At 40.9% G+C, this 26,084-nt stretch overlaps 1 protein-coding gene across 6 annotated transcripts in view; it reads right to left on the bottom strand.

The window, feature by feature from the left end:
• Positions 1 to 958: 958 nt before the first annotated feature.
• The window catches only part of TSC1 (TSC complex subunit 1), a 52,320-nt gene continuing 27,194 nt past the window's right edge, over positions 959 to 26,084 (bottom strand). For 3 of the 6 annotated variants that reach the window (XM_086625340.1, XM_086625343.1, XM_086625339.1), the window contains exons 2-23: positions 22,035 to 22,097; positions 20,763 to 20,938; positions 19,830 to 19,933; positions 19,026 to 19,178; positions 17,218 to 17,362; positions 16,042 to 16,196; positions 15,644 to 15,717; positions 14,032 to 14,210; positions 13,495 to 13,592; positions 13,133 to 13,256; positions 12,654 to 12,769; positions 12,255 to 12,327; positions 10,768 to 10,866; positions 10,098 to 10,668; positions 9,335 to 9,378; positions 8,577 to 8,743; positions 7,498 to 7,680; positions 7,016 to 7,126; positions 6,249 to 6,371; positions 5,046 to 5,233; positions 4,771 to 4,932; positions 959 to 4,060 (exon numbers count right to left, since the gene is read on the bottom strand). In XM_086625340.1, coding sequence (XP_086481466.1) covers positions 3,574 to 4,060; positions 4,771 to 4,932; positions 5,046 to 5,233; positions 6,249 to 6,371; positions 7,016 to 7,126; positions 7,498 to 7,680; positions 8,577 to 8,743; positions 9,335 to 9,378; positions 10,098 to 10,668; positions 10,768 to 10,866; positions 12,255 to 12,327; positions 12,654 to 12,769; positions 13,133 to 13,256; positions 13,495 to 13,592; positions 14,032 to 14,210; positions 15,644 to 15,717; positions 16,042 to 16,196; positions 17,218 to 17,362; positions 19,026 to 19,178; positions 19,830 to 19,933; positions 20,763 to 20,868 — 3,462 coding nt within the window. In that variant the 5' untranslated portion in view covers positions 20,869 to 20,938; positions 22,035 to 22,097 and the 3' untranslated portion in view covers positions 959 to 3,573. Of the gene's footprint in view, positions 4,061 to 4,770; positions 4,933 to 5,045; positions 5,234 to 6,248; positions 6,372 to 7,015; positions 7,127 to 7,497; positions 7,681 to 8,576; positions 8,744 to 9,334; positions 9,379 to 10,097; positions 10,669 to 10,767; positions 10,867 to 12,254; positions 12,328 to 12,653; positions 12,770 to 13,132; positions 13,257 to 13,494; positions 13,593 to 14,031; positions 14,211 to 15,643; positions 15,718 to 16,041; positions 16,197 to 17,217; positions 17,363 to 19,025; positions 19,179 to 19,829; positions 19,934 to 20,762; positions 20,939 to 22,034; positions 22,098 to 24,724; positions 25,300 to 26,084 lie in introns of those variants that run through there. The other 3 variants (XM_086625342.1, XM_086625345.1, XM_086625344.1) reach the window with 3 other exon arrangements.

A 26,084-nucleotide genomic window follows, 5' to 3' on the forward strand; every position in this document is an offset into this window, starting at 1 on the left:
TTTCAATGCTAAGCTTGTTAAGAGATACGCAAAACGGATTTAAAATAAGGTTAGAGCAAGTCAAAGTCACTTTCTGCTTTGTTTTCATTTCACTTCCACCACGCTGTAGAACTCATCCCAACGCAGAAGGCCCAGAACTACCTACATCACTTAGCCCCAAGATAATGTTTCTGATAACTTTTATACAAAAGTTCTCCATAAACACCATTACTCAGCCAAAGTATGTTCACGAACAGACTGTATGCCACTCACGCCATCCCCTGTTCAAATTTAAGAATTCTTCTGGAACACTGAGGTTCACGTATAAATTTCTAAGTTGCTTTGAGCAACCTTTCAAATATTCATTTAATTCAGAAAAAACCCCAACCAAACAGTAATAAAGTGCCAGTCTGGGGGGTGGGGGAGAACCAACCAAAAAAGAAGGAAACAACCTTAACCTACTGGGTTAAAATTACAGTAAAATGGCCCCAAAGTTTTCCCTGGTTTGTGAAACCATCCTGCAGCAGAGTGATTCTTGAGCAGGGTACAGAAGAGAAAAGCATGTCAACAGGGACAGAGTGAGCTGGCCAGCTTCTGACAGCACCTCCAGCTCTGCAAACATTTGACATCTTCAGCTGGTAATTTGTCTAATTACTGTGTAGTCTCTGGACTACACGAACGATGCCACACTGAAAGCGAACACGCAGCTTTGCGGCACTGAATTGTTTGCAGTTAATTTATGGATTATACCAGCATGTTGTCACCGAGTTGGTTTTTCACAGGAGAAAAAAGGCCTCGGCTCCATGCAGAAAAACGAGCTTCTAAGAAAGAACCCCACACAGAAAGGGGCAGAACCACTTATATGCTCCGTGCTGGGCACATCTTGGAAGATGCTTCGATACTGGACTTGCTCCTGCACGCTTCATCTCGGCACAGCTCGGTCCCAAAGAGGCTGGCTTGCAGGGAATTTAACGCGAGGTAGTGCAAAACAATACATTTTATTTGTTCACAGTTAAACACAAGCAACTGCCTTGACATTTTAGAACATTCTATTAAGGACAGCAAAACCTCCTTTTGGTTTAAGTTCTCTTTAGCTTACGATTGTACCATTTCCTCATATTTCATATTTATGGCATTTTATGTGGATTGTTTAACATGCTTACAGAGAGCGAGGCAGGGAACAGATTAACTCGACAAAGACAGCAATTTTAGATTTAACTAAAAGCAGTCAGTTAAAAAAAATAAATCTGTTTCCACTTCACTGATGGGACCCCTTCAAACAAACTGCAAGTTAACTACATACAGCAGATCCATGATTTTTCGGACTTACAAAAAAAAACTGCAAAATTTGTTCCTCCATAATCTTTGTGGTCCATAAACAAACCTAAAGTGGTTTCCATTACTATCCCGGTGCTAAAATCCTTTTTAAAAGAAGAAAAAAGCCACCTTATCAATGAGCTTGCGTTACCGCCAGGGCATTTTTTGGAACCGACGACAAAAACCGCCACTCCTCGGAACAAGGAAGTCATCACACGAGCAAGGCACCTTTTGGGGCTCGGCCAAGCAGAAGGATGGGCAGGCGAGCTCCGACACAACGGCATCCAGCGGCTGAGCCAGCCCTTCCAGGGCAGCGTGCAAACCGTTCCCTCCTGGGGCTGGGACCTGTGGGGCAAGGGGCAGGAAACCTCCAAATCTCACCGAAACACACGCTACCACGATTGCTACCGCTACGTCTTAGAAAGGCTACAGACATGTCAACAAAACCAGTCTGGCACTTACAACCAACTCCCTATTTTCTATTCCATGCAGATTCAAGCTTTGACAAAACCACTGAAGCTCACCTTTACTTTCGGAGTTAGGACTGACCGATCGAAAGGACACTGAGAACCATTTAGACAGGCAGAAATGTATTTAGACCCTGGGTGTAATGGAAGAAGCGGAAATGGGAGGAAAAGTACTGTCGGGTGCAAGTTAGCGTGTCGCCAGCCGCTCTGACAGAGTCCTGTTCCTATCGAGGTTAAGAAGGGACTGGAACCACAAGGGCAAGTGCACTTGGACTTGATTTATATGCAAGACAATTCTTAAACAGCAGCTGCCACCCACAGGATGTTTAAGGAAAGAGGCCATGTGTGCGCAGGGTGATGTGAAGCCCGCTGTGCCCACGGCCGCCTGGACCCAGACACATCTAACATTTAAAACAAGCACGCTGCCCTCCTGACAGCAGGCTCTGTTCTGTCGCGAAGGAGATTGAGTCTGACCACTGACAAGCCCTGATCCCACAATCCTCCTTCGCAGAAGGCTCATCACTGACTTAAAACATGATTAACGCGGAAAGGCTTCACGGCAGAATTCCGTCTCTCAGTTCGAGCACGCTTCCTCTCCAGCTTCGTCTTCTAAGGAAATGAGGTGAGGGTGAAGGGGAGATACCTAGAGCCAAGCTGACACTGCTGAGCTGAAAAACGTGCTGCAGTCTGAGCAGAACAGCACTCAAAGGAAACCATATTCTCCAAGTCAAGCCTGAAAACGTATTCCCAGGAAGAATGAATTTGAGTCCAAGCAGCCAATTTCTTGGCCTCAAACCACAGGGGTCTCGCTCAGACCAGGAACAAAGACCAGAACTATGAGAAAGGGTCAGGCAGCACAAGTATTTCCCTGATTAGAGACACAACAAACCTTCAGCAGCTTGCAATTCTACACACGTTCTGCATGCTCTCCCTACTTGAGTAAAGCTTCCTTCTCCGTCTTCTCCCACCCCAGTTGCTTTCCCATACGAACCAGTCTGAGGTCAGCACCAGTCTGTCAGGCAAACACTTAAAATACCAAAAAAAGATCAGAAGCTAGTGTTTCAACAAGTCTTCAGCATATACGATCTCTTCTGCATCACAAACTCCAGTTCCTTATTAAGTGTCTGTTCAAATGGAACTTTCCAGGAAATGTTAAGGACAATATAAACAGTGATCATGAATTAGGGTGAACGAATCGTTTTGCAGAGGTACACTGTTCTTTAAACATTTAGTTTTTCAATCAGAGTCCAGCTTAACGAAGCCTGGGCTCTGAAGGATGTGGGACAGTGGACAGGCAAAATAGAGACCTTGGGATGAACGCACTAGAAATTCTAGTGCTGCTTCTTTCCAGGATGAAAGCCACCGAAGTCACCCGGACGGGCAGCACAATTAACTGCTCTAAACTGGAAGCTTGCAAGGAAATACAAAGCATTCATGGTAGACTCACAAATGTTAATTTGGCCTCATATTGCACTCAAGTTCATAAACGCAGCCACTCACTGGGGACAGGGAGAAAGGAAAAAAATACTTGCAAATGCTAACAGTTGTCCCTTCAAATTAGTACACGCTGCTAAGGACTGAATTTGAGAAAGAAGCAAGAGTTAGGCTGGGCATTTCAATTCCAGACCAAAAAAAATCCACTTTGCATTCGTTCAGCAGCCGCCTTCTGTTTCTGGACATCGATCCTACTCCGCTGCATGAGCTAGCTGCTCAGACCAAAGAAACATAAAAGCTTTTAGTTAAACTTGCGTTCACGCCTCCTGTTCTATGCCAAGAATATGAAAATAACACTGATTGACTATCTTCCTTTTTAACTGTGGTCATGATGAGTTTCGTTGTAGTCCATGATATGAAGCTGTCCAACACTGCTTTCCTGGATCTTCGGCGAGAGGCTAAGGTTATCGGGGCTTGGAGGGGCCTTCGTCTCCACGCTTGGGTCTTTACATAGTTCAGTCTTTAGAGCATCAGAAAGCCTGTTGATGGTTACACCCTCCTCATCACACTGGCTCTCGCTCTTGTTGCGAAATAATTCTCGTGCCTTCATTCCAAGGAAGCTCTTGGAGCTGGGGAGTGAACCTACAGTCAGTGGGACAGTCGTCGAGGGCTCCAGCAACACGGATGTCTCCCAGCGACTGCTGAATCTCTGGTTCTGGGGTTTTTCTGGAGTGGAGAGCTCACTGCTGCTGCCACCCTTACTGCTACTACTACCTCGAGTGCCGGGAGGTTTGGTCTCTCCATTTCTACCCATTGTTTCTTCACTGTATCCCGCCACAGTATCTTCATTACCGCAATCCAGCCTGTTTTGGGAAGAGAGGATACAGTGTCAAGGAAATGGACTGTTTACAATGGAAGGGAAAATGCTGGGGAAGGCAGGTTACTTTCCATTTCTTCTGCTGCATGCGTACTTTTAACAGTTTTCCTTTCAGAGTTTTGTAAAAAAGCAGAAGTGACAGAGGGCAACCAGAAAAGTGTCACACACTCAGCTTTGCAACATTCAGTGTTTGAAGTCCAAAACTGACCATAATCCCAACAGATCCTGATCAGTTAAGTTAAAGGATGAGATCTGTACAGCTTCCTTGGATTGTGGATCTTTCTTTTACCTAACCAAGCACAGGTGATTGCCATAAATCCGCTGGCAGTGCAAGAAGTTATCCTGATGCTGTAGCAAAATTTGGTGCAGAAAAAAATAAGTATGATCACAGGTAAAGTACAGCACTATCAAGATGCTTCAGGCAGACACATGTAAAACTACTTAATTGTAGATTAAAGAGAAGGTCTATGAGACAAAACAGGTGTCTCAAACTTTGAGTAACAGTCTAAGGAACTCCACAAGCACTTCCAGTTTTGTCAAGGACTCTCAGGAACCTGGGCAGAGTAGACTCAGTCTGTAAAATGGGGAGTAACAAATATTTTGAGACGATGCCTTCAAGTGCTAGGAATTCCACAAGGATATTAACTTCCAAGAAGCTGGTTATGAGTCCAGCGTATTTTACATCACCACCCTTACCTTTCTTCTGCTGCTTCAGCTGCTTCTGTTTTTTCATCTTCAAGTTTTTTCAGTAGGCTGCTCTTCTCCAGCCGGCCAAATAGATCCAAGATCTCCAGCTCAAACGCCTGCGTGATTCTTTTCTGGGCCTTGTACCTACTTTCTACCGCTTGCAACTGACCTCTGTACACAAAAAGAAACCAGAAATCATCAGGTTCAGTGTCGTCAGATTCTGCCGCAACTATAAGAGTGTGTCTGTCAATTTATGGTTAAAATTTTACATAGAAAGCTCCTACCTTGCTTGGATTTTGACATCTTCCAGGTATTTCTTTTGCTCCAGGAAGAGGTGGTCCTTCTTAGCAAGCTGAGATTCCAGTTCAGCTATCCGTTTCTGGGAAGCATCGAGCCTTTGGCTTTGCTGTTGAACACACAACTTTGCTTTCTCCAGTTCTTTCCGAAAAGCAGCGTGCAACATTTCAACCTCCTTGAAGGAAAGAACACAATGTTAAAGTATAATTTGTATGTTATTTTTATTAATATTTAGACATGTTGCTGATGCTATAAATAGGCACGTTTTTAAGCAGGATGGAATAAAAGAAGCATTTCTAAAAACAGATACAGAAAACTGGATACTCTGAGGATGTACACTATTAAGTTACTGTGAAAATAACTACACAACACTGGAATTTATTAGCACATTAATGTTCTTTATGAAAAGTCTTTTTCAGCAAGGCAAACTTGCAAGTTCTGCATCAGATTACGATAGACAAAGTCGATTTTAAAACCATTTTTGCAACATGACCTTCATTAAATACCAGTAAAAGTCTTTCTTTGGCTTATTATCCAGCTTCTTTAATTACTTGCTCTCACACAGAAACAGTTATATTGTTGTGTAATTTACTTGTTTCTAATTAAAAAAAGGTTTCTTTGAAGTCAGGAAGTAAAACCATATGAACCACAGAAGTCTTAGTAAAGTCAGTATTAACTCTTAACAGGAGAATGACTGAGTGAGAAGAGTAAGAATGTTTGTTTTACAGCAGCACATCACAAAAGCAAGTAAAACCTTGGTTAAGGTCTTTCTACAAATTGTAGCAAACCTATTCTACTTTATACACTTTCACAAATACAAGAGCCCAATGTTACTTTACCAGCAATAATCTGCTGACAATTACATTAACAGCACAGTAGTGTCTTCGCCTTTGGCAAGAAAAAATTGTGATGAATTTACACCAAGTGGCTGAAACTGACTTGAGGTGTACCCTAACATCCCCTTCTCAGCTTTCAAGCACCGGGCACTGAAGAGATTCCACGACACGATGCACAAAAACATCTGAACAGCAGACTAAACATGAAATTCAGTCCCTGAAAATCAATTTGAAAACCAAGTATCTGTTAAGTTACGAAGCATTTCCTTCATTCTGAACACAAGGCTGAAAACAGCTCGATGACGACCTCAAGTGAAGGCCCAAAAGGCCTCCACCTCAACTCTGCAGTCATACCTTCGTAGTGTCTGTGTGCTTGTGCTGCAGCTGCTCCAGGTACAACTCATTGACCTCTCCAAGAACCAGAAGCTGCCTGTTCAAGAACTCCATCTGCTGTTGCACTGATTCACTGTTGGAAAGCTTTGAAGAGAAGTTGAACAGAATCAAACATTGGAATGAATAGTTCAGCAAGAGAGTCACAGCTGACAGGCACTGTGTGCACAGGGTATTTTTATAAAGACGGGAGACGAAGACAAGAATCTAATGCATCACAGGTATTAAGTGTTACATCAATGAACTTTCGTAAAGCTAGTGACAGTCCATACAGAATTTCACCACATAGGCACTGCTTTCTTTAATGCAACCATGTTGCAACTTACATGAGAAGTTCAATCAATTTCTGATATAAACAAGATCTAAGATCACAGAATGTTAGGGATTGGAAGGGACCTCAAAGGATCATCTAGTCCAATCCCCCTGCTGGAGCAGGATGCCAAGATTTAGATGCCAAGATTTAGCAAAGCTTTAATATAAGCTCATATTGCTCAATCTGCAAATTCCTACTGTGGAAAAAGCAGTCAAAACGAGAAGTTTCAGAAGGTTTTGAACTGAGTTTAAAGTTTCTTCACAAAAGTAGGTTTCTCTCTGTTGCTTTTGTGCAGTTTATATCAGATTCTATGGAACTAAGCACAGGCTTCTTTCAAACAAGAAAGAAAAAGCACCTGATAAAAATTATCACAAAAAATTAAACAGAAAGTCACAAATGGAACAGTGACTTTTCTCACCTTTTGAGAAACTTGGCTAAGCAGCAATTCAGTGTGACACACCTTGTTGTTAGCCTTCTTTAATTCTAACCTCAGATCTGCAATCATATTCCGGCAGTCTTCCAGCTTGGTCTGTTCAAATAATAATTAAAAAAAAAAAGCCTCATTCAGGGTTCTGAAACTTTAATGGCATATGGCTGGAGGGCCATAACCCCCAGCACTGTAAATGGATTTATACTGAGTACTTGTGAAAGTTCCAAAGCCAGCTAAGAAACTGCATTTTCCTATTTCCAAACTGAAGACAGGACAAAACAGAACTATAAGGGGATGATGACTCAGTGAGGCATTTACAATTATGCACCGTCTTATTCTGAATTAGGACAACATCTCTGATGGAGATACGTAACTTTCTCTCAGATATTTCATGTCATGTTATTAGGAAGGTTATTTTTAAAACCACAGTAAGTAGATAACATAATTTTGTTCAGTGTCGTCCTTCATACCTGCAATTCCTGGCTCTGGTTGTAGAATTCCTCCCGGTCATGTTGCAGCTGTCTGATCTGGCTGTGAAGCTGAGCCACTATATTTTCATGTTCCTCCTGAAACTGGTGGTACCTTGCCTGTTCTTTCTGCAGACTCAGTTTCAAGGCCTGGATTTCTTTTTCCTGTAGTTTCAGCTGATCTTTCTGTTAAGAACCCCATATGAAGCATCAGACAAGACACCTGCTTTATCAGCTAGAATATCTGTCCTACGTTACTAAGTAAAGCTATCAATTAATAGCATGCAGGCATAGCATTTTTCCACAGACAGAACATTCTATATAGAGCATATTCTTAAGGCTTTGGGGGCTTGGTTTGTATTAAATGGTGATAAAGTAGACAGGTTGAAAACTCGAAAGTTACATCTAAAGGCACAATGAGCAATAGCAGATTCTCCCATTGCACCTCACGCTTTTGACAAGGACTTGGGTTTCACAGCTGAAGCTACAGTTCATTTTCCAAAACCTATTTGGAAAGCTATTTTTGGCTCTTCTGCTGAGTTATCAAAAGGTGAAACTGTAGACAGAAGTATCTATAATACGTAAATACAGAATGAAACATGCCTAAATCTGTCATGAGACATCCTGCAATGCACTTATAACTTCATATTTTATCATATATCGTATAACTCTGAAAAAGAACATTTGAGGTTTCAAAGTTTTTGCTATTACTCCTCAATCAAGGAGTAGAAAAAAAGACAATACTTCTTAAATAACGCAATAAGGTGTCTAGCCAGGCATTAAGTAAACACTCTGCTAACTGTGAAGCCTTTAATATTATCCAAAGGTAAGTGCTGGCAGAGGTCAAGCATGCAGGCATCCACGGATTCAGTTGCCTACACAGTCAAACAGAAACTCTGGTTTTAATAATCACAGGGCACATAACTTGTCCACAAGTCATTCCACAAACAATGGCTTTAATATAGTGAGAAATGAGGCTGCTTTTTTAATTGAGCGGTACTGAAAGACACTGGCCCAACCAATTAGTACTTGTTCTAGCACCAGTGTGTTTAAATCTTTGCTAGAGCTGTATCCCTGCTCACCATGGCAGCATTATGTTCCTCCAGTGCTGTTGCTTTAATGACTTTCCGCAGGAGCCGGCGATTCCGAAGGGCATGTTGCTGTCTTTTGAAGCGTTCATACAATAACTGGTTGTGCAGCAAAAGCAGTTGGTTACGCAGGGTGTGAATCTCATCCGAAGGGGGAGAACCTGGATTGGAGTTGGAAGACAGAAGAGGTTACTGAACTGTACTGTCCCTGTTCCATATATGGGAAATATTTTTTAAAATAAGCAAATCTGTGAATTACAACTTAAAAATTTGTCTGCTCCGGTTGATCTCCAGCACAAACTTAGAGCAACGTACACATGTGTCAAATGGATTGTTCCTTCTATTAAGATAAAAGGCCAAGCTTACCATCACCACAGAAGCCTAAGAGCCCAAACTACAACACACTCATGAAGCAAGAAAAACAAACATCAGTTTTAGATTCAAGCAGTATTTCAAAGGTGGAAGGATTTGTTAGATGATCTGCATCACTCTGAAGGTTAGCAGATCTTGAATGGTCAAAAGTAGAAATGTCTAGAACTGTGGGGAAGGAAGTTTTCGCTTTTCAAAGATGAGAAAAAAGCAGCTCATCTCACTGGAACACAGATGTCTATCTGCTAAGCAGATAAACCACGACTTAAAGGAGGGCTTTTTTTTTTTTTTTAACCAACACAGCTGAAAAAGTATACAGGTCATTGTTCAGGCAAGTCTAATAATAGAGGAACAGATTGCCAAAACACGAGAAACTTCCTCACCTCCAAAGTGAGTCCAGTCAGCAGATTTGCTTGGCAGAGACAATCTGAAAAATGAAAATGCAGCATTAAATAGTAAGTTGAAACACGCAGACACTCTTCAAATCACTTCAAAATGGAATGTCCACCTCAAAAGAGCTATAGCCTAATAAAAGTACAATTTCAGTGGTCAGTGGGTATGAAGAGAATAAGGAGGAATCATGCAAGCAGCAGGCTGCAAAGGCAAATGATGGACGGCATAATTTCTTGGAAGTTAGAGAAAAATTGTCTCAGGGATAGAAAACAGCATAAGGACAAAGCAGAATACACGGTAATACAATGAGAAGGAATATAGTAAATACACCTAAACCTTAAATCTTGTTCTCCAGTTCGTAGCTTCACATATATTACCAAATGTCAGTCTCCCCCTGGTATCTACATCTGATTTGACTATCCAGTGTCGGACTGAAACTGGATAAAACAAACAAATCTCACTAACAGTGAAACCAAAACCACACTTGTAGCACAGCCAACAGTCCTGCTTCTTCATCCCAAGCTCTGTCCGGGAAGGCAGTAAGAGCAACAGCCCACTTTTCTGTATCAAAGCAAATACTTTACCACTGCAAATATAAAAAATCCTCCACCCCCACAACCCCTAGCTCAACTTAGCAGTAACATTTCACAGAACGTGGTCTCCTTGCAGGTTTCCAGACACAGCTATTAAAATAGAGCCGGCACTAAAAGGAGCAACACGAAAGTACGCAAAGTAAGATTTCCAGTCACCTACTTGTTCAGCTCCTTAGTGTGTGCATCTGCTCCTTGCTGTATCAGTCTGTCCAGCACCTCCACAGGGGAAGTAGAGGACACACAGTCATCATCCTGGGTTCCCTTGGCTTTCTTTAGCAGCTCCTCAGTCTTCTTGCCAACAAAGAGGTAGGCAGTCTTTGGTAACGCGACCTCAAAAAGGTGCTCGTACAGGGGAGGCTGCCCACTCCCAAACACCGCTCTTCTTTGTGCTGGTACTTTGCAAGGGCTGGGAGTGAGGATGCTCGTCTCCCCAGAGGTTCCTTCCCTGTTACCAGCAGGGCTTTCACCAGAGCCTCCACAGGGCTTGTCTATGGGAGTAAACGTTTGTTTGGGTGTTTCCCGCGCACTCTCAGGCCCAGGCTTGTCCAGAGAAGATGTTAAAGGCTCAGAGGTCTGACTGTGTCCCTGAACACCAGAGACTACTGAATGGGTCTTCTTTTGAGAGCCTGACAGACTTTCGTTTGTGCGATAAAACGGAGAGTCAAATCCTCCTCTAGGCACCATGTGTTCAGCATCGGTTGTGATCTCGGAGATCTCCTTCGATATTGCATCTGAGAAGGACGGCAGGGGGGAGCATAATTACGTATCTTGTATTTCGACATTACAAACATCTCCTTAGTGAAGACGTACGTAAGGATGACAGAAATTACCTTCTTCTCTGTCCTTTTCGGCACTATCTTCAAAAGACAAACCACCTAAAAACTCTGGAAGATCACTTAAGGTCACTGAACTTTTACTACCGGGTGTGTCTGAAGAAAAGAAAAGAAAAGAAAAAAGAAAAGTTAGTTGTACAGATGCTGTCTTCTCCAGCCTTATCACAGCACACAACAGAAGTCTTTTTCTGCTGAAAGTGCCTTAGAATAAGCTCGTCCCTCTTTCAGATGCTTCCTCAAAGGAGGAAGCTATCTGACTCCTGTTCACGGCGTTCATGTGGAAATCAGTTCAGAGATCAGTCGCTGGTCAGTCCTGATCCCAAAATGTAATTTTGTAAACTTAACATTTGCTATCGCACAACAAGCGTAGGCAGCTGCCTCCTCGAATAAGGATGTACTCTTTGCAACTGTATCCTTAAATAAAAAAGTAACTTAAGTGTAAAGCAACTACTAGACATCCACGTTAGCATTCAATTCTCCTTTAGCTTCTGATCTAGCTACACGAGGACACAGTACTTGGAAAAAAAAAGGAAGTTCAGCCAACTGTTGCAATACAGACTTGACAGTATGTGACTCCTGATCAAACCTCTTGAGATAGCTGCCACAGAGATACACACTAAAGCATGCGGGGACAGAAACCTCATGCCCACAGCCCAGTTGCAGATGAGGAATCCAGTGAAAAACCTAGTCTGTTCTTAACTCGTCATTCAGAAAGCCCAGATTCCAGTGTTGCTGGACAACGAAAACAAGGAAAATCAGCTTTACATTTCACAATCATCTGCACTTTGAGGACAGTGAAGATGCACAGCACAGAAGTCTCAAATACAGTGCCAAAATCCCTTTCTACAGCTGCCACAGATGTACATGACAGAGAATGGAAAATAGATCTAGATTTACCTATTAGAAGCTGAGTTCCTCAACCATCCACTGCTGATTTCAATATTCCACAGGACTTTAAAAAAATGTTCAAGTACAGCAATATAATTGCAGATAGAAAACAAAGTTTTTCCAAGAGTCTTTAAAAGGGAGCATGATATCTATTCTTATGTGTAGCCTTACAGTTTGATCCAGATACATGACACAAAATATTTTCATGCAAGACTTCATATACAACTTGCTGCTTCTAATTAAAAAAAAAAAATCAACCTCAAAGAACCAGCTTTGAAAAAAAGAGAAAGTCCTTTTTTAGCCTTCAGTGTAGATCTGTATATTTAAATATGCATAAGAATGCATGAGGGCCAGTTAAAAAAAAATTTTGCAAGCTATTTCTGAAGATGAATAGTTAAAATGAAATCAAAACATCACAAGGAGGTTTCAAGTTGAATCGCAGGTTAAGGCAGGATCCTGGAACTACAAAGAACTTGTGGGGAAAAAAAAAAAGAAAAAAACTATGGAAAAGTGTTTGGCAATTGGAACACGTGTCAATAAAAACAGAATTTGTTTACAACAAGTTATTGTAACAGGGAGAGGAAAATTGAGTTTACCCAATGATTTATCGCTGTTTATGACATTTTGCTGTCGGTACAGTAAAGGCCTCCCAGGATCTGGTTTGTCCTCCTGAAAAAAAAACCAAAACAAAACCCGAAATAGATTCTTTGCATCAGACTTCTGTTGCAAACAAACCTCCGACAGTTTCACAGAAAGGAAATTACTGCAAATGGATGGCTTAAGGAGCAAATCAACACAAGAAGTCTTAAAACTGTGCAAGTGAAAGTGGCAACAGTTGTCCAAACTTAGAAGAAAATCAGTTTTTGCAACGAAATGCAACACTTTTGTAAATCAGTCACTTTGATTTTTCTTTCCCAGTTATGGTCACTGCACATATGGCATGTCGATAAAAAAAAAAAAAATCAGATCTGCTTGGCAGAAGAACTTTGTTATACCTTTTTAGGAGGCGTGGCAGCAGCTGACGGGAGTGAAACATGCACAAAGTCATCCGAAGTGCAGGGTGGGGGAGGAGATGTGGCTGGCGTTCCCAAAGGTGTTCCTTTCCCCCCTGCTGAAAAGGAGGAGCAAAAGTTTTCTCAGCAAGGCTCTGTCTTCCTCATTTCGGCTGAATACTGAACGTGAAGAAGCGCATGTTCAAACGTTATCTCAACCATTTACTCCTTAAATCTCTTTCAACTATTTACCAAGATAAAAGCGCAGTTTCCCAAAGGCTTGTTTCAGATTTATCTCCTATCTCAGTGTTTGCATTAGAACTGCTCTGATGACCACGTACTCAGTTCACAGAAGTAATGACTTAAGCCTATTCCAATGGCACAGTGTGGCATTCCTATTTAAAAAGCTGATAGCAAAATTTACAGCCAGAATTGCCACTATAATAAACCTCGGAGGCCTAATTCTAAAACGCAGCACGTACCAGATGTGCCAAAAGCTTTGCTGTAGGGCTGTGATGCAGACTGGGATGACTCCGATGGGACAATTCCAGGGGAGGTTGGTGGAGTGGTCATACCACAAACTGCAGAAGGACTCCAGATGGTAACCTATGTAAAAGCAACACATAATAAACACAGGTGAGTGAAGCTCAGAAAAGGAACACGTGAAGCATCTGGATCCAGGTTCTGACACAGGAAATCAGACAGAGATTAAATCTGAAACACACACTAAGTTCTGAAGAATTCACATTACTTCTCAGAAACACGAATTTTTAAGACTGTCACAAGAAACTCTGAACAAAATGCAAAGCATTAAAAGCATGCTGTGCTTTATCTTCTGCTTTACCTGCTGTGGCTCAGCTGACAGCAGGCTCAGAATCTGAGGTAGCTGCCCTGGAATTTGCGATAGTGTTAGTCGAGGAGTGGAATATGGGGTAGAAGTCCCTGAAAGTTAAAAAAAAAATAAATTAAAAGCATCCTACACATAAAATACAAATCAGTGATTATTCTGGCCGATATTTGAAGGCTTTTAACCAAAACATTTCAAAGCCATTCGACATACGCAGTCATAGTTCACAAAAAAAAGATTTTTCTTCCAGCCCAAGAAAGCACTCACTGAATATATTACATCCTACAGCTGGTTTTTTGGTTGGTTCATTGTTTTGGGGTGGAGTGGGACAGGGGAGAAAGAGGCAGCGGAAAGGCAACTTTGTGAACATGCTGCATGTCTGCATGACCAGGGCATACATGTTTATATTTCTTTTTTTAAACGACGTTTTTTTTTCTGGTGCCTAAGAATTGGACTTTAAGTGGGATAAATCAGTAAGATGTCTTTTTGCCACAGGGCCAGTTTTCCTCCAGAAAATGGGTATGCAGGTCTTACCATAGCTGCTCTGTGTGTCAATGTAAAAGCTGGCACTGGAGTCAGTTTGATGATGTTTTAAGCTTGTGCAGAGTTTCCGAGACACAGAGTAATAACCGTCTTCATAAGAGGCTTCTGCAGGGTCCAGGGAGATTTTGGCACATTCTATCACAACATCATGAGTTTCTAGTCTTTTCCACCTGCAGATAGTTTTTGGATCCAAAAGAGTAAGTTAGTCAATTATTGTTATAAACAAGAATTCCTGGAGGTATGAGCGATTGGCTTGAAGGATGGCTGATTTGTTCCAGACAGCTTTGCATGCTCCCAGCCAAAACTGGAACAAGGCACCATACAGAAATTGCAAGCAGATGACTTGTAAGAAGGGGTCTCAGAGAGGAGACAAACAGCTTTGACACAGAAATCCATAAAGGTCTGCCATGGAGCACTCTGGAAAGGAGGAACAGCACACGAAGACTTGGTTGATCCTGAGCTTCAGCAGCTGTAGAAATCAGCTCAACTAGACTCAGATGTTGGTGGTAAAAATTTAGACATGCCAGCAGCGAAGGAATCTTATATTATTTAACCAAACACCATCTGCAATGCCAATTTCAGGTCTGTGTTTTTCTTCCCAAATTTTGGGAATTTTATTACTACTACCTCCTTCATTCTGAAAACTTTTTCTCACTAAAGTAAGCAGCCAGATTAGATCTGCCCAGTATTTCAGGGAATGGAAGTTCACTGTAAAGAAGAGAAAGCACAGCAGGCTGTCTATCAAAGGCTGAGTTGCTTTGGAATGTAAGATACTATGTGCAAGACTCCAAATCATAAGGCTTCAACTGGCAGTTCTGTGCCAATTGTACTCCTGATCAGTGCCACCCTCCCCCCTGTCTGGGAGAAGCCTGCAAAACTGAGCACTGTGATATTCAATAGATTCCCATTTAGTAGTGTTTTCCTAGTGGCTTTGAAAAGCAGGGCAAGAGCACTACTGTGCAGCAACAAGAGTCAATTTCTCCTCTTCAGTGGCTGGGCCTGTGGAGACAAGAGAAAAGCAGCAAGTGGTGCTGCTGCAGGCAAATGAGCCTATTTCTAAAGAAAACTAATACAGCTGATAATGTTAAGACATACCTGTTAAAAGAATTGATCTGTTAACTGAATCAATATCTAGGTACCAAAACAAGACACACTGAAGCCATTTTAAACACTTAAATCCCACCAAGTACTTCAACAAACTGAAAAAATACAACCCACACCTTAAGGTCACTGGTAGTTTCTCTTCATTCATTAGACACAAATTCTTTTAGAACTTTATGAGGATGTCTGATCATTAAGCCATAAAATTAAGACAAAGTCAACTGTTAAGTAGAATAGATTCTATCTCAGACACAAAATGAATTTAGAACCCCAAAATTGTTGTTAATGGCCTTTCACAACAGTTTTTGGTTACTCATCCAGCTGTGAGCTTGGATGAAGAAAGTCTTCATGTTTACCTGGTGTACCTATGAATGCAGGTGGCAAAACACCACTGGCACACACTGTTGCTGACAGAAAAGGTTTTGCTGTAAGCCTTCTGAAATAACCCAGCTAAAGGCTATGCATTTATAGCCTTCCCTAATAGCAGAGAGAACATATATACCTTCGTGGGTCCAGTTCATGGTCCTTAGATCCAGTCACTAATTCTGGATGAATTCGCACATGTTCCATCATTGGCTGGATGAGCAAGAGCAAGAAGAAGCACGTATTATCAGTACTGCATCTTTTGATTGCACTAAACTACACAAAGCTCACGAGCAACCTACTGATCCCAGTAGTTCAGAACATTACATTTAACAGATAAAGCTAACACACATCATCACAGCTTCAAGAGATGATCTTGCTCCCAACTGAGATTTCTGTCCTCCAACAGCCTCTTTCTATTTTGTTTTATTGAGTAGCCCTCAGTTAAATCAATGTAGTGTATCAAACTGGCAAATACCTGCCTTTATGCAGCTATGAATTCCTTGTTTCAGATAATAGAGACCAGCAGCATTTTACCTTGACTACCTCTTCAAAGGTCTCCAAGTTTTCCTTCATACTGTAGTGAGAACGCAGAAAGGAGACGAAATTGCAAGGATACATTCCATAAAGACGATGAAAGAGAGCATACACGCTGGCATGAAGATGGACAAGATAAATCTCTGCCACGTGACCTGGAAAAAGCAGTTAGAATCTTTTTCATTACATTGGAGAAAAGAACAAAACTTCTAAGAATGCAAGCAAAGTACTTTGAAATTTGAAATGTTAACTGGAACAAGTCTTCTGAGATATGAACAGTCCCTAGCAAAATTGTGAAGTCTTCTGAGAGAACAGGCAACACTTACTCATCAGCTCACAGCAAAACCAAAAATTAATATATGGACCATTAATTCCAACCAGTACTCTGTCATTCTCAAAGCGCAGCATTTTTTATTCAAGTTAAAACCTGAAACCCCTCTAGAGAGTGAGCCAGAATTTTCAAGACTGACTGAACAATTAGAAAAGAAAAGTAAGGTTAACTTTAAAAACCTGTGTCCACAAAAATCAATCGCAACAGACTTCGGTCTTACTAGTCATCTTCTAAGTTCTAATCCCACTTGACATGCAAAATGGCCCTCTAATTGTGCTTCACATAGCATTTGTTCATACAGCCATGAAACACTTACACAGATAATGCTAGTGTTCAGTATCAGGCACCTTACAACAAACACAACAACAGCAATTCATCAGAACCAATGCCATAACTGAGACTAGTTTTACCAAAGCTTTCATAGCTATTCGTAGTTGCACATTAAAAGAAACTCTTACATTTTGCTTCTTCCTTCTCCCTATTCACACCTGGGAATCTCAAATTTCCAACTATCTGCCTCAAATGGTAGCATTTTCCCTTCTGTATCCATGAAGATCAAACTCTGCTTTTCATTTCACCAGGGTAGCATATTGGTCCAGTGAAGCTTCATGTTGTAGTAGCACTACATGGAAAAATCTGAGAGACTTCTAAATTTTGATCAAAGCAGCACTCCCTGATGCTAACTACCAAAGAATAGAATAGCTTGTGGCCTTAATACATCATTTTCTGCATTTAAATAATCCCAGACCATTAAAAGTCTCACAAAAGAACATGCTCATCAACTGCATAAGAGTCACAAGGATACTACTAAACCATAACTGCATGCAACAAAGTTGAAATCTCACCTGGATTCTGCAAGCACCAGGCTGAGAGACGCCCAAAGATACCAAAGAAATCATGAAGGTACTGTTTGCCAGACTGAGGAATCATTGGCAACATGGTTATTAGCACTAGGACACCTGTGGTGAGTACTACTACATCTGTGTCAGTCTGCAAGAAGGGAAAAAACCTGCATTAGTCAGTTAAAAAGATGGGAACTTAATTTTTCCAAGGACGAAGGGAACACTGAATCATCGTCATGGAAAAAGTTCTTCACTTTGAAATGATCCCTCTGAAACCTACCATAACTTAATGAACCAAGATTATTGTCTCTTTCATCCAGAACAACTCTAAGAAAAAAAGATTTGGGATTCTTGCTCCTATTCTGCTGCTGCTTTTCTGCATAAAGACTTCACTTAGTTAGAAGGGAGGGAACATCACCACAGTTCCACAATTCAGTGGAAAAAAAATTACAGGTATGTGAAGCATTCAGAGCCTAAGAAACTGTAAATCTGATCAGGGTATTCAAGAATGTTGGTCAATTACAAAGGCAACGGTCAAAATCTTTTCTGTTAAACCTGTGTGCTGACTCTGGCTGCTAAATATCTCATAAAGCAGTAATTCAAACAACAACTAGAACCCCATGGCTCACACCGACAGGGATGCGGCACTGAAAATCTTTAGCTAGCTGAAACGATAATAGAGAATCAGATTCTTAGGACAGAAAACGTTCTAACTCTTTCCCGGTGGGGTCCCTACGTGCTTCCCCAAGCTTAATGCACATTTTCCTTGGCAGTTTCTCTGCTGTCAGGACAGGGGCGTAAACAGCACAGGCAAGCCTGCGGCCAGACGCCACTGAGCTGGTCTTGGCATCTCCCAAGAGCCACTTGGGCTGATCAGACATATTCAGTGTTATGGACTTTTCTTCCACTGTATAACCTACAGTTTCTGTTGTCCCTCAGTCAGACACAACCTTTCACAGCACATTTCATGTCCATCCCCATCCCTCTGTACACATCCCTAGCACTTCCACATCTCTGTTCTACTCCCAACAGTTTTCTAACACACTTCACTCCTCTCACCATCAGATGAGACTCACACTGAAAAGGATAACAGAACTCTTGTCAGGCACATCAGGAGTTCCAGTAACAGCACTTGTAGCTTCTTCTTTGGCAGCTACAAATTCGTTGTGTTTCTGTTTTGAAGAGCACTGGCACTTGACTACATCATGCATTTTAATGTGACTTAAATAACTAATATGATTCCTTCACTATCGTATTAAATGATATTACTGACAACGCGTTCTAGGTCTCAAAACACTTTCCATTCTTTATTCATTGTTAAAATACTGCACAGCGTAACAACTGAAAAATTCGCAGATGGGGGAAAAAACCCCAGAGCATAAGGAAACAGCTACCTCCTTGTAATACAGCATGTCTGCAGCTAAGAAGGGAAAGTCTGCTAATTCCAAAGTAATTTCATCATGGACTAGTCTATTGCACAGCCCATCTACACTGCAAGTAGAGCATATTACCTCAGATGCACAAATTTCAGAATGCACTAAAAAGAAGTTATCGTGTGTCTCGCTAAGTTCATGTTCAAGACACCCACAGCGACAGCAGCTTTTAGAAACAAGATTGTCAGCAATCACAGAATCGGTACAGAGTATTTAGTTGACACAATTCCACTGTGGCTCAGTATTTTAATCAACATTTTGTCTCTTCTCACAGCTTAACTAAATGACATTAGAACAGAAAACCAATGCCTTGCATTACCAGTGTGTACATTTACATCAGGTGTACAAGTCTTTATGGAAAACACTGACCGCTCTTACCTTGAGACATTTAAGTAACGAAAGCAGGAGAGGTGCTTGAGAAAGCTTATGTTTCCAAGATGGTTGTCGTCTTATCACGTGTCCCAGGAGAGAGAGAGTGGGTAAACGGGTAGCAGCTTTGCCCATATATTCATTAATTTTGTCCAGTAGATGCTGATAGAGGATTTCACAGAGAGTGATAGAAAAAGGAAAGGTATTACTATTTAACTGGTATTATTCTTTTTCACCACTCTACATTCAGCAGTTTGCCATTGCCCATTATGGAAACTATGGGCACTTTGTAAATATAGAGGATCCAAGAGCAAATAAAACCCAGCAACAAAGTTAAGTCTGCTGGTAGCAAAACGCAAACTATTCAGTCCAGAAGCAGTCACTGCACTTCGAAACATTTATCATAAATAAACAATAAAAAAATTCTCGTCAGCAGAAGTAAAACCATTTGTAGTGCCATTCTCTCAATCTATTTAAAAACACTTGCTCTCAAAATACCCGATTTAACTTAGGCTAACACATCCAGCATTGAACAAGCAGAAGTAGCATTGCAAAGAGACATTAGTCCTCAGAAAACTTTCATTTATAGAGGTTCTCTGCTCAACTGGGTCAGTTTAAGCAATCCAAGAAATGGAGATCTTTGAAGTTTCAAAAAAACTTAACTACTCTTACTACAGAGATACTACATCTTTACAACAAGCTAATTCTATACCAGAATGCGAAAACCGAGTTCTAACGGACACTATTTAAAGGCTGCCTCAACACTAGGCTAAACTCAGCCATACTTGTTAAATAAGAAGATTTTTTTTTTACCTTGTCATGAGGCTCTTGCAGTGTGGACAGTATATGCAGTGCTTGCTGAGAATTGGTTTCCAAGTAATAGTCCACCAGGTTGTTCACAAGCATAGGTCCACGGTCTATCCGTTTGTTTACAGCAAGAAAAAAACACACATACATTCTCAATACATTAAAAATGAAGCCTTTGCTACATTCCTACATATATATGTAGTTCCTAAGATATATATATATATATTCACACACATCTATGTATACAGACATCTATACACATAGTTTCTAACTATTTGAGCAACTGCATTCGACTCAGGGAAAATAACTAGGGTTTTTTTTTTAGTAACTAACAATAACTATCTAACCTTAAAAACCTGGAGGTAGCTGAACTGCAGGAGTATTTTTACCCAGTTCAGAAGCAACTTTATATTCTCTCTCTTCAGCAGATAAAGGACAGCAAGTTTCAGAAAGAAGGACAGTGAGAGTGCTCTCATGCTCCGAAAAGGCTCTATCAACATAGGGGATGCTTTAATAGCAGCAACCACTTTTTCAAGAAAGTCCAGGTCTGCTGTTTTGTTTGGGGTTGGGGTTGTTTGTTGTTTATTTTTCAAATGAACAAAATCCCACCAGCTCCCACAATGTGGATGACACCATTTCTTTCCAGACACTTTTGACAAAGAAAGTTTCATCAGCTCATGACTTGACATTATGCCCCAAGAAAGGCTCGTCATTTTATAACGGCGTTTCAACAATTATATAACAGACATCTCAAGAGGCATGCCATTAAGCAAAATGGACCGAAGAGAAGCCTCAAGCCTAAAAGCAATTTCAAACCCAAATATCAAGAGTTTCTTTCAAGTTGCATTTGCAAAGACTGCGTGATAGAAAAACAACATTATTGCACCTTTATTGGTGTAAAAGCAAACCCTTCCCCAAACCACGTAAAAGGATACATACCACAAATGAGATTATCTTTGAACACAGCTGTTATATCTTCCAGGACACCCAGAACTGGAGAATCCAGCATTGAGAGGAGCTCACCAACATTTCCTTGCTGTGCCATGATGCACGTACTGACATGAATGTGGAGGTTAAAATTTCAGGAAGTTCCTCATTGGTGCCTCTCTACCAGACTAGGAGAGAGCAGATAAATGAAATGAACTTTCCTTTTTTCCCCATTCCATCTTAAATCTCTCATCACTTCCCTACTTCTTTTCTGCAGTATTGCCCATTTAACACTGAAAGGATTGCTAGAGTTTACACATCTGCAACAAAAGCTGTAAGAGAAAAGTTTACAAAGAAGTCAATGAATCACGAGCAGAGTTTTCTTCATCTTTTTGAAAAAGACACTAATCTGTTTTGCAGAAGACCTCGGCTAGCATGTATAGACTGTCAGAGCATTCTGTTACCATATTTTTTAAATTTGCTCTCCAGGTCACTCGACTAAGACTACAGTTTTGAATTAAATGCAAATCGCTCCCTGGAATTACTTCATTCTGACTTTCTTACAGCAACTCCTCCTCAACCAACCTTTCGAGTCCTTTGCATAGTGGTCTACACTCTGGAGAAAATATGAATCTCAAGATCTGTCTCCACTCCTGTGGCTAGGTTAGAAATTCACTGCCCTCGGCTTTGCGTTATTGCACACTAGCAGATTTGTGCTTTAATACTTACAACGTGGCCAAGTTGCAGCTGTTAGGAAAACTCAGTTAGGGTTACTACAGCTGCTGCTCCCTGGCCACCCTGGGCATACTAAATCATGAGCTTAACAGCACAACATACCTTGTTTTCACATGAATAATTTGTGCATTATATACTAAAAACTTTGCAGTGCAAAACTGTATAATAGATTATTAAATGCAACAGCGTGCAGATAACATGAGTGGTCAGCTTCGCAGTACTAAGCAGGAGTAAACCCACACCACTTCAGACTTTTAAGACGTTTTCCTCAAAGAAAAGATGTTTTCCATCAAGGGAGGGATTCGAGTATTGCATCTATCTATCACAAAACGAATCAAGTTTTTCTTCATCCATAAGAATCCTACGCTGAGCCTTTCCCAGTGGCAGAAAGAATCCGGTTTCACATCACACCTAATTTTATTAGAAGGATTTCTTCTTTCCTCCTGCTTCCAACTAGCATACATTTTTCATTTCCTCCATGGAAGGCAAGACTGACACGTACCAAGTTTACACATAATTATTTTTTTACTGCAATGGTGTACACAGTACCTGTTTTGTGGACAAGCTGAGCTTCTGTCTGCAATGCTGTCAGCCACACGTCTTTCATGATCACTAATAAAGAAAAAGCATGAAGAAGTTAACAAAAGGCACAATTTATTTCTTCCTTATCAAACCTTCTATATTCAGAACATCTTTAAGTTCTTTACTAAGCACAGCAGAGTTATGTAAGAGGATCAGCCTTTAGTCTGAAAAACACCAAAAGGTGTTTTTCACCTTCCAGAAGTGTCCATAGGTTAAGCTGTGCAATTGCCTCAAACTAGATGGCTTTCACAAGACTGCAGCTTTGTACTGTGACCCTTCAAAAGCTGCTCAAGAGTGTTATTTACGGTAAGTAAAAATCTTATACCAAAGAACTCTTTGCTTATCCTACCAAATTCTGAACCTAGAATAATTACTGTAATTAACTCTTTAGATTGTAGTCAAAACATCGTTAGACATTAGCCAAAGACTACATACCAGTCAGTGCTCTATTTTAAATGATAATGCTGTAATTACTTACATACCTACTACTTTCCTTAAAACTTAGTTTAACAATGTTACTGGACAGCAGGAGTTAACCCATAAACTCTGTCATTTGCAACACATCGCTGTGTAGTTGCAGGACTGCCCAAGGTCACTTTTATTAGGGCCACAAGACATCAGCTTACTTCACCTGGCACTGATTGCAAATCCAAAGGTGATAATACAGCACCACGCTCACAACAGGCATTTCATTAGCAACAAACTGTCTCGAGGTATTCCAGTAATCACAGTTCCACAACACAGAAAAAAAAAACACTCTTGGTTTTCAACAGTCACAGCTGCATAGCTGAACAGTTCAAATAAAACTTCAGTCCATCTACAAGCAGCTAGCAGAGTCTGCTAATTGTAGAGTTTCAGATTTAAATGCTATTTATTTTCATGTCCCATGCTGGCAAAACCTTAAAAACTGCAGACTTGAAACTGGCTGGGAGTGTAAGCAAGACTTGCAACTAAAAATAATAAAACAGAAACTTGGGGTGAGGGAAAGAGTTGCTTTTTACTCAAATACAGAATGGATCTCCACTTTCCAAAAAGATTAGGGCTGGGATTTGTGGTTTGGGGTTCTGTTTTTTTTGTTGGTTTCGCTTTTTTTTTTTTACTCTACATTGTACAGACTTCCAAGCTTCAACACCTTCCTCAAAGGGCTTGCTGTGTAGGAGGCAAGCAACGTTCAAAGAGTGACACCATCCTTTCAAAAAGTTTAAAGCCACTCATCTGTGCAGCCTTCCACTTTGTTACAGGTTTTCAGAAGTCAACTGCTGGTTTAGTTTCCAGTAACCGCTGTAATATTTAATTTACTTACAGTTATACTGAGACACCAGAACGCATGCAGAGCTATAGGTGGGGAAATAGGTTACTACAAGTAATCTATTCCTTTATTTCTGAGAACGCTGCCTTCGAGACCAGAAAGGGCTTGCCAACACAGGTGCCTCAATTTCTATCAGGACACAGTCTCAGCTATGGTTAAGCAACAGATTCGCCAGCTTCCTAAGCAACATGAATTAGTTGTTTAAAGTCTTGTTAACAAAAGAGATACATGACCACACCCCCAAACCAGCTGCAAGCAAAACCTGTTCTGAGAATTAAGGGAGCATAAATGTAGTGTCTGCTTTTTTACCCCTTAAAGACCTTGTCAACTCTCTGTTCTTTGACTCCCTGCCCCTCACCAGATTGAAAAGAATGCTTTTATTTCTTATTTTCCTCCAGTAACACTAATATACTTGGACCAGACCTTCATCACGCCAGTAAAAACCTCAACGGCAGGTTTCACTAATTCTGACATTGCCAGAGGAAAAACAATACAGCACGGTGAAGTCAAGAAACATGCCTTTGCAGACACTCCAGATGGGTTCTAGAAGCCAGGTTCGGCTCCACGCACAAACACTACACTCGGATAAAAGCAGAGTTGGCAGTGCAAGCTCAGTCACCGATAACTACACACACAGGTAACAATAAATTACCTACACACAAATAATTTCCCAAGCTCCCTAAGCTAATTAAAACAGATGGCTCAAGTGACCATGTGCCAATAAATCCAGTATAATTCAAATAAACTTGCCAATCAGCCGATCATGCACTGGAGTAGGTAAAGTGGAGCAGTCTGCACTCCAAAACCCCACATTCAAAATATTAATAAAAGTATTTCGGACCACATCTAAAAGTGGGACAATATCACACAGTTTCTTTGCTAGGTGGAAAATTTATCTGTTGAAGTTACATGAACACCAGTACAACGTTGTCACCCTGCCACACACAAACAGTCACGTTTTTAAAAAAGCAAATCACAGCTTTCTCAACACGAGATATCCTGTAAAGTCATTTGTGAGGAGCAGACCTGATGTTCTAAATAAGACTGAGATCCTCTGATCATGCTGAGCCCACGAAGCCCAACACAAATGAACAAACCAGGAAATTCCAGCAATAGCCTTAAATCGCGGCACACTTTTTTTAAGCAAAGACAGCGGAATAACTAGTTTATACGCAACAGGCTTTTAACTTCCATGGGAAAACACTGCGTTCCAGTAGATGAAGCACAGCTCCCAGGGCCCATCCTGTCGGTGTGACTAATGAGCAGTCCCACCAGTAACTTGTGATGCGATTTTCAAATCTTGTAGATAAGGAACTCCGGAGAGGCCGGGTTAAGAAAATTCCATTACCTTGTAAAACAGCCAGATCATCCATTGAACACCACAGTCTTTTGTATCTGGGATTGATACATCCGTGGTGAACAGAATCTCCTTTAAACCTTTACAGAATCATATCACAACCTCATCTTTCTTCTCAAATACACAGTAACAAGATCAGTCCCTCTAATGCTTCCATCCCCGGCTATTGCAATAATCCCCCCACGAGAAGAACTTCTATATCCTTGCAGCCAGACTTGGAACTGCAGCATTAAAACAAAGTCAGTAACTTTTCCATGTGGTTTGAGTCACTGACTCTTCACTAACTTTTAAAATTACTTTTATATAAAGGATCAAAGGCACTAGATAGTAAACCCTGAAAAAAGCTGTTTAAATACCTTTTAAAGTGCAACATTTTAATCTCACTGGAAGATATAACATCAATAGCAAACTCATTTTTATATTCGACAGCTTTCATAAAGGTAAGTTCTAGTAAAAAGTATTAATTTTAAGTACCAATACAACTTTGGAGCCAGCTAACAGAAGAAAACAGAGAAGCCAATAAGCCAAGAATCAATTTGTTTGGGAAAAAAAAAAATCAGTAGCTAATTTAACCACAACATAATGGAATTAAGCTACGAACTCAAGACAAAGGAAATTCTAAAGGAAAACACCGTAAAAACATTCATTGGAAAAGGCTAAATAGAAGAAGAGATTGCAGAGTATTTCAAAAGATTATGACTTCTGTAAGTATTTCTGTCAAGAGAAGATGTTCTGTTCAGTGTATTTTTATCTCAAGCCAAATGAAAAAGCAGCTGGTAGTGCCAGTTATGCTTCTCCGAGGGGTGGGGAGGAGGGGGACACACTCAACACCAGTGCACTCTCCTCCCAGAACCTCCTTAGCAGAAATTCAGACACCAGAAGCACTTATTCCAGGAGGTGGTGTGTGTGGGATCAACAGCAGCACATCATCCCTCTTCATCAACCAGGAGTTAAATTCGGGGCATCAGTAAATAATTAAAAGGTCCTCAGGTCCTGCTTTGGCAGATGCCACGAATGAGGACAGAGGTATCTTACAGAGATCATTGTTTTCAAAGAAAAATTCAGACAACAAACCCTTCTCACTCTCACCTTTCAAATGTTTGTCACGAAAGGAAAAGCCTCCTTCCCATTCGATACACAAAAATCCATGCCTTCTACAATTCCTAACACCACCCAATTTTGTATGTCCTTCACAGGTAAATTAAACACTACAGAAGTGACACGAGCAATGAATGAAAAGTGACAGTAGGGACAAAAAACCTCACTGGTGGCAGCAGGAAAGGAAGCATCTGAGCACTCCTTTTTTCACCACCCAAAAATAATAACTCCAAACACCCTGAGCCTCAGTTCA

Source organism: Tauraco erythrolophus, chromosome 22 (genome assembly GCF_009769465.1).
Source record: "Tauraco erythrolophus isolate bTauEry1 chromosome 22, bTauEry1.pri, whole genome shotgun sequence".
Taxonomy (NCBI): domain Eukaryota; kingdom Metazoa; phylum Chordata; class Aves; order Musophagiformes; family Musophagidae; genus Tauraco; species Tauraco erythrolophus.